The 7,805-nt window shown below is 38.5% G+C and overlaps 1 protein-coding gene across 3 annotated transcripts in view; it reads left to right on the top strand.

The window, feature by feature from the left end:
- The window catches only part of PRMT9 (protein arginine methyltransferase 9), a 47,378-nt gene extending 40,161 nt beyond the window's left edge, over nucleotides 1-7,217 (top strand). For all 3 annotated transcript variants that reach the window (XM_017534914.2, XM_037740649.1, XM_037740652.1), the window contains 3 exons: nucleotides 1,388-1,541; nucleotides 5,875-5,997; nucleotides 6,275-7,217. In XM_017534914.2, coding sequence (XP_017390403.1) covers nucleotides 1,388-1,541; nucleotides 5,875-5,997; nucleotides 6,275-6,490 — 493 coding nt within the window. In that variant the 3' untranslated portion in view covers nucleotides 6,491-7,217. The remainder of the gene's footprint in view (nucleotides 1-1,387; nucleotides 1,542-5,874; nucleotides 5,998-6,274) is intronic.
- Nucleotides 7,218-7,805: the final 588 nt, after the last annotated feature.

Below are 7,805 nucleotides of genomic sequence, written 5' to 3'. Positions count from 1 at the left end.
GAGTGTTTAACCTTTTGAAATAATTTTCAAGTCTTTGGATTAAAGAATAATACAAAGAATTAACCATATACCTTGCATTCAGATTCACAAACTACTAGATATTTTTCCACATTTGCTAAATTATTCAGGAAAAAACATTTCAGGTTCTTTCCCTTAACCATAGATATAATGTGGATGTCCTTGGAATGCATAGGACATTCATTTATATAATCACTGTACTTATATAATCAATTATTAAAATCAGGAAATTTACAGGGACACAATACTGTTATTCTAAGCTGCAAATCTTAGCCAGATTTCACCAGTTGTCACAATAATGTCCTTTGTAGCTTTTTGTACCTGGTCTGAAATCCAATCCAGGATCATTTATTACATTTAGTTTTCATGTCTCTCTAGTGGGGCAATCACTGCTCATTGCAGTGTGTACCTCCTGGGCTTAAACGATCCTCCCACCTCAGCCTCTTGAGTTGCTGGAACTACAGGTGTGCACCAGCACACCTGGCTAGTTTATTGGTAGAGAAGGGTCTTGCTGTGTTGCCCAGGCTGGTCTTGAAGGGCTGGACTCAAGCAGTCCTCTCACCTTGGCCTCCCAAAGTGTTGGGATTACAGGCAGTAGCCACCGTGCCCAGCCTGTCCCATTATTTTTGATGTTAATGTAATCACATGGTTTAAGTTGTATCCACACATTTCTCCATTCATAAGTTACTGTTTCCCCTTTTGTGATAAGTCATTTGTGGGGGTGATACTTTGAGACTATAAAAGGATATTTTCCTAATCAAACTTTGACCTACTAGTTTAAGCAACCATTGATGACTCTTTCCTCGATCTAAAGACGTATGTCCATTTAAATAGCTAACTGATCATTTTTCTCTTTCATTGATCAGTAGTCACTTTGAGTTGGGAAGTTATTTCTAGTGATTTACCATTTTGAAATACCAGCCATGAAAAACAGAAAGTCCATTAAGCTATATGTAATCTGTAGCTCTTTACTGATTTATCATGATTCTTGGTTACTGATGTTTATAAAATGTAGGGGATTAAAAAGGTTTTTTTTTTTTTTTTTTAAGACAAAGTCTCACTCTGTCACCCAGGCTGTAGTGCAGTGGTGGGATCTTGGCTCACTGCACCTGCCACCTCTTGGGTTCAAGCAATTCTTCTGCCTCAGCCTCCCAAGTAGCTGGTACTACAGGTACATGCCACCATGCTTGGCTAGTTTTTGTATCTTTTATAGAGATGAGGTTTTTCCATGTTGCCCAGGCTGGTCTTGAACTCCTGGGCTGAAGTGATTCACCGACCTTGGCCTCCTAAAGTGTTGGAATTACAGGCATGAGCCACTGTGGCCCAGCCCCAAAAGCTTTTTAATGTATATATATATTTTTTTCTTTAGGTGTTTACTACAATCCGGAGGCAAGATCTTTCCTCAGTATGTGCTGATGTTTGGGTTGCTTGTGGAATCACAGACGCTCCTAGAGGAGAATGCTGTTCAAGGAGCAGAACGTACTCTTGGATTAAATATAGCACCTTTTATTAACCAGTTTCAGGTAAGTGTCTAGAGAGGCTCAACCAGGATGTTGTTATCCACAGTTTACCTCCACTCTCTTTAGTTTTAGTCACTGTGTTTAGCTGGATTAAAATAACTAAGTAAATAAGAATCCCAGCACTTTGGGAGGGCAGGGCGGGTGGATCACTTGAGGTCAGGAGTTCAAGACCAGCCTGGCCAACATGGTGAAATCCCACCTTTACTAAAAATATGAACAAATTAGCTGGGTGTGGTGTGGCGCGCCTGCAATCCCAGCTACTCTGGAGACTGAGGCGGGAGAATCACTTGAACTCAGGAGGGAGGAGCTGCAGTGAGTCGAGATCATGCCACTGCACTCCAGCCTGGATGACAGAGTGAGACTGCATCTCAAAAAAAAAAAAAAAAAGTTTATAGATACTTCTCTGTATTACTGTTATAAATGGAAGAAGGGTCCTAGGTTTTAATCTTATGAAAAAGAGTGGTCTTTGTCCAAAAAAGATCTATGTTCTAAACTTGAACCCTTACCTTGAGACCTCAGGCTGGTAGCTGATAAGTATCAACAGGTAATGCTCAGATTCTAGACAGACTGCAGAGAGCAGGAATGCAGGAGCCTAGGACAACAGAGCTCAAGGCAAAGGGGTTAGTCTCTGTTTCAGAAATACAGAGTCAAGATTTAGAAATGGGCCACGCATGGTGGCTCATGCCTGTAGTCCTGGCACTTTGAGCAGGGCAGATTGCTTGAGCTTGCAAGTTTGAGATGAGCCTGGGCAACATGGGGAAACCGTCTCTACGAAAAATACAAAAATTATCTGGGCGTGGTGGTGCATGCCTGTAGTCCCAGCTACTTGCTGGGCTGAGGTAGGAGAACTGCTTGAGCCTGGGAGGTAGAGGTTGTGGTGAGCTGCAACCACACCACTGCACTCCAGCCTGGGTGATAAGAGCCAGACCTTGTCTCAACAACAACAAAAAAGATCTAGAAATGAGCCAAAACTGGCACAGACACTAGCAATAGAATACAAAATAGTGGGAGTGGATGAAAGGTCTAGGGAGGAAGTTCGGGCTAGGAGACTGAGATAGTAAGGAGGTGGGATCTGTCACGTAAGCCGAAACATAATTTTGGGAAGTTAGATGGTGAGTACAGAATTAAAGAAGTTATAGCTAACTTTTAGGTCTTCCATGAGCAATACCTGCTAAACAAATATAAATTAGTTGAGAAATGTTTTTCAGGGCTGACATACTGTGGTTTTACAGTTTGTTTAATCTCAGTTTTCTGAAGGGTTTAATAGAGAATACAATTACCAGAGGGTAGAGAAGTTTATTTCTTTGTATGGTCCCAGAACACCATCTCCTATCTTTCTGCCTCATTTACTCTTGATCATAACATCAGCAGTTTTTTGATTCTGCCAGAATTTACAATATATTGATCCTGCCATCTTTTCCCTGAACAGCTTAATTTTCATGGACTATATTTTTTATATAATTATGTAATTTAAAAATAAAATTCTTTTCAGTTTTTCTACTGGCCTTAAAAAACCCTACCTTTGTTAAACACAACTCTGCATTCTCTACACTAGTACTACTACAGCTGGCCCCTGCAACTGGAGTCTCACTTCAACTGATGACCTCTCATCTCAAGAAGCTCCATAATCTTTCCTGGCAATTTTACATTTTGTAGACCATTCACTCATTTTCATAGATGTTATTGTCTCCTCTCCTTTAATATGATGATTATCTGACTATTATAGACAACTGACTGAACCAATGAAACAAAATGAAAAGTTTTAACAGAAAACAACTATATTCATTTAACAAATGTTTACTGAATGTCTACTACATGTAGACATTTTAGATTTTGGGAATATGGCTATGAAATTAAAAAGAGAAGTTCCTTCACTCATGGATTTAGCATTTATTTGCATTGGAAGAGACGATAAATAAAAAGACTGCTGTGATAGACGGTGAGAAGTGCTTAGACATAAAGCAGGCTAAGTGAGTTTGGAGTATGGGATATACTATTTTCTATAGGTTACCCCTAAGGAAAGGACTCATGGGTAAGTGATAGTTAAAAGAGACTTGAAAGAAATAAGGAAGCAATCACACAAAGGATCAGCAAGCGTAAATAGCCTGAGGCAAGATCATGATTAGCGGATCAGAAATCCCCAGAAGACACCAAGAGGGAGAGTGATGAGAGATGCAGAGTATTAGGGGCCAGATGTAGACCTTCTGGCCATTGTAAGGACTTTGGTTTTTGCTCTGAAAAGGGTAGTAAACAACTGGAAGGTATTGAACAGAAGCTTGGCGTGATGTGACTTAACGTTTGCTTATGATTGCTATGGTTGCTGTGTTAGGAATAAAACACTGCTGAGACCAGGCAAAGGCATTAAATTATTGTAGTAATCCAGATGAGAGGTGTCAGTGGCTTTGACTGTAGTAGTAGCAGTGAAAGTGTTGCACAATGGTCAGATCCTAGATATATTTTAAAGGTAGGGCTGGGTGCGGTGGCTCATGCCTGCATTCCCAGCTCTTTGGGAGGCTGAGGTGGGAGGATTGCGTGAGCCCAGGAGTTCAAGACCAGCCTGGGCAACAAAGTGAGACTGTCTAATTACAAAAATTAGCTGGGCATGGTGGTATGCCCCTCTAGTCCCAGCTACTTGGAAGGCTGGGGTGGGAGGACTGCTTGAGCCCAAGAGGTTGAGGCTGCTGTGAGCTAAGGTTGTGCCACAGCACTACAAGTCTGGGCAACAGCAAGACCTTGTCTCTGAAAATAAGTAAAGGCAGAATTTTTGATAAGTTGTATGTGGGCTATGAAGGAGGACTCCCATTTTTTTTTTAGGTGAAAGTACCTGGAAGAATAGTTCCCATTTACGGATTAATAGGCAAAATAGGATCACGCTTTGTGTGTAGCTGTGGTCACTGAGCAATTGGGTAAAAATTCAGAGAAAGCTCTGGGCTGAAGATTTAAATTTGGCACTTAGCAGCATGTAGCTGGTATTTAAGGCCATAAGACTGGATGAAATACCATGGGGGGCATGTAGATAAAGAGGGCTGGGAACTGAGCTCTAGATTGGTTATATAGAAGGAGCTAGCAAAACATGACAGGAGGGCCAGGCATGGTGGCTCATGCCTGTAGTCCTAGCACTTTGAGAGGCCAAGGAGGGCAGATTGCTTGAGTCCAGGAGTTCAGACCAGCCTGGACAACATGGCAAAAGGCTGTCTCTACAAAAAATACAAAAATTAGCCAGATGTGGGGGTGGGCACCTGTAGTCCTAGCTACTTGGGAGGCTGAGGTGGGAGGATCACTTGAGCCCAGGGGGCGGAGGTTGCAGTGAGCAGCGATCCCACCACTGCACTCCAGCCTGGGCAACAGAGTGAGACTCTGTCAGAAAAAAAAAAAAAAAAGACAGGAGTGGGCCAGTAAAGTTAGTGTGAGAGAAAAGTTGGGGCCAACTACGAGGTATGGGTTCAGCAGTGTAGGGATTAGGAGACGGGTGATAAGAGGTGACATGGGAATCTAGGGCTTCTTTTGGTGTTTGATGTAAAAATAGGAACAAAAGGCATAACGAGGTGTCAGAAATGGCATGGGGTCACTGTTGAGTTTTTATGGGGAAGAAAGATTTTATGCTTTCAAGGATGCCCAGGGAGAGGTGAATGTATCTGTGTCCTGTTTTGCCTTACTCAAAGAAAAGTGTTTTTTAAATGACAGTTTCCTTTCTGTTTCAAATGATGAGATTAAAAATTATTAGTATTAATAGTAGCATTCCATTGCTACTAAACTTGATAGAACACTTAATAGTGATTCGCAACTTCATACATTGGAAACATCTGTGGATCCTAACTCCAGATGATGGGGGGGTGGCCTGAACATTTGGGCTTTTAAAAACCTCCCCAGATGATTTTAATTTGTAGCCAAGATTGCGAACCACTGCCTTTTAGAAATAAACTTATTTTCCAAATGAAATTCACTATTGTTTGAATCTGGCATAATTTCTGAAACAATTCATTTAGTATTGTACTATTATTTCATAAGCAAATCTTTGACTTAAAAATTTTAGAGCTGTTTGGCTTAAGTAAAAATTTAATCTGCTCTCATCCAAATGAAAGACCTACAGGTAATGGAAACCACAGCAAATTATCTAACCTGTCTAAACCTTGGTTTGTTCATTTTTTCTGTACTGCAGCAGTGAAAGCCAGCCTTAGCTTGATGGGGGAATATAAAGGAGGTAATGTAAAAAGTAATCTATCATACTGAGCCAAGTGTCAAAGCAAGCCCTGACCACAAAAGGAATATGTAAAAGTGAAAAGCTTGAGCTCTGACTACAAAACAAGTGAAAGTGAAAAATTTATACTTTCTTTAGGTACCTATACGTGTATTTTTGGACCTATCCTCATTGCCCTGTATACCTTTAAGCAAGCCAGTGGAACTCTTAAGGCTAGATTTAATGACTCCATATTTGAACACCTCTAACAGAGAAGTAAAGGTAAGTACAACACAAAAAATGATTTTGTTTAAAATAATTAACTTAGGTAATACTTTGTATACATAGTTTTAGCTACTTTAAAGATTTAAATCTTATTTTCTAAACAATATACAAAAATGGATATAAGTAAATATTAGTGAATAAAATAGGTTAATATTAATACAAATTGGGTGTGAAATGAATTTTAAAATAATTTTTTGTATTTAAAAGTTAAAAAAGACTTATCTAAGTCTTCTCTATGTACTCTGATATTTTCATAATTTCTTAATTTTCATAGGTACACATTTGTAAATCTGGAAGAGTGACGGCTGTTCCATTTTGGTATCATATGTACCTTGATGAAGAGATTTGGTTGGATACTTCAAGTGAAGCCTCCCACTGGAAACAAGCTGCAGTTGTTTTAGATAATCCCATCCAGGTTGAAATGGGAGAGGAACTTGTACTCAGCGTTCAGCACCACAAAAGCAATGTCAGCATCACAGTAAAGCAATGAAGAGCAGTTTTTCAATGAAAACTGTTTAAATACAGCATCAAGTACAAAAATTCTTGTTTTAATTACTGGGAGTATATAAAAATTCCTTGTAATGGTCAAATATTTTAAAAAATTGACATTAATAAAGCATATTTTAAAAGATCCTAAAGAGTAGCATTATTATAGAAATACTGCTGCAGACTTGCTTTCTAGAAAAGGATACATCACTAGTTTTTTGAATTAGGAAACTTTTTTTACTTGACTTTATGGAATAAGGATTTTAATAGTCTCATTTTATTGTCATGTGTCAGTAAGCAAAACTTTAAATTTGTAGGCATCTTGGCCTTTTTTCTTAAATCCAAACTTGCAATTGGGAAACACTGAAAGGCTTCCAGTGAAGACTGAGGGCTATGGTTAACTGTAAATTCTGCTTGCTTCCTTTAAATACTCAGTGTACATCTGAAACATCTCAGGTTTTGTTTTGAGAATGCAAACTTGAATAAGAATTTAAGCTATAAGCTAAATGTAATTAAAACAGTAAAGGTGTCAGGGAATAAATCTTTAGGAGGCAACATTTTTCTTGGTCTTCTTTGGCAAAAGAACATTTAAAAGCTGGTAACAAAGCAAAATTAAATTGAAGAAAATTAATCCTAAACTATTTTTCAAAGTTTTGATTTGGATGCACAGTAAGTATATTAATTGATCCAGTTTTTATAGACTTTTGAAATAGATAAAGGAAGATCATTATCATGCCTCCTATATGCTGTGTGCTCTTTGTAAGTCACAAAGAAAGTAAGACACATCTTTGCTTTAGACTACCTATTCTCGTTATCTCTATTGTTATACTACCCAGCTTTATTTTTAAAATAAGTTTTATTGCATACATTTAAGGTATATGAGGTGAAGCAAAGTAATATATCCATCATCAGTTACCCATCTATTTTTTGTTCTTGACAAGAGCAGCCAAAATCTACTCATTTAGCATGAATCCCAAATACAGTACAATTTTATTACCTAAAATCCTCATCCTCATATTGTACATTAGATCTCTAGACTTGTTCATCTTCCGTATCTGCTACCTTGAATCCTTTGAGCTATACTTCCCCATTCCTCCCAGCCGCCCATAACCAGTTTTGTTCTTTATATATATATATATTTAAGATTCCACATATATGTAAGATTGTACAGTATCTTTTTTTCTGTCTGGCTTATTTCATTTTAGCACAGTGTCCTTCAGGCCTATGCATGTTGTAGCAAATGGCAAGATAACATTTTTTTTTTTTTTTTTCCGGGCTGAATAATATTCCGTTGTGTATATGCACATATATATATACAC

This window comes from Cebus imitator, unplaced genomic scaffold, assembly GCF_001604975.1.
Source record: "Cebus imitator isolate Cc_AM_T3 unplaced genomic scaffold, Cebus_imitator-1.0 Scaffold4, whole genome shotgun sequence".
In the NCBI taxonomy this organism is placed as follows: Eukaryota; Metazoa; Chordata; class Mammalia; order Primates; family Cebidae; genus Cebus; species Cebus imitator.
The sequence above is the reverse complement of the archived record's forward strand: the minus strand, read 5'-3'. Positions and strand labels throughout refer to the sequence as shown.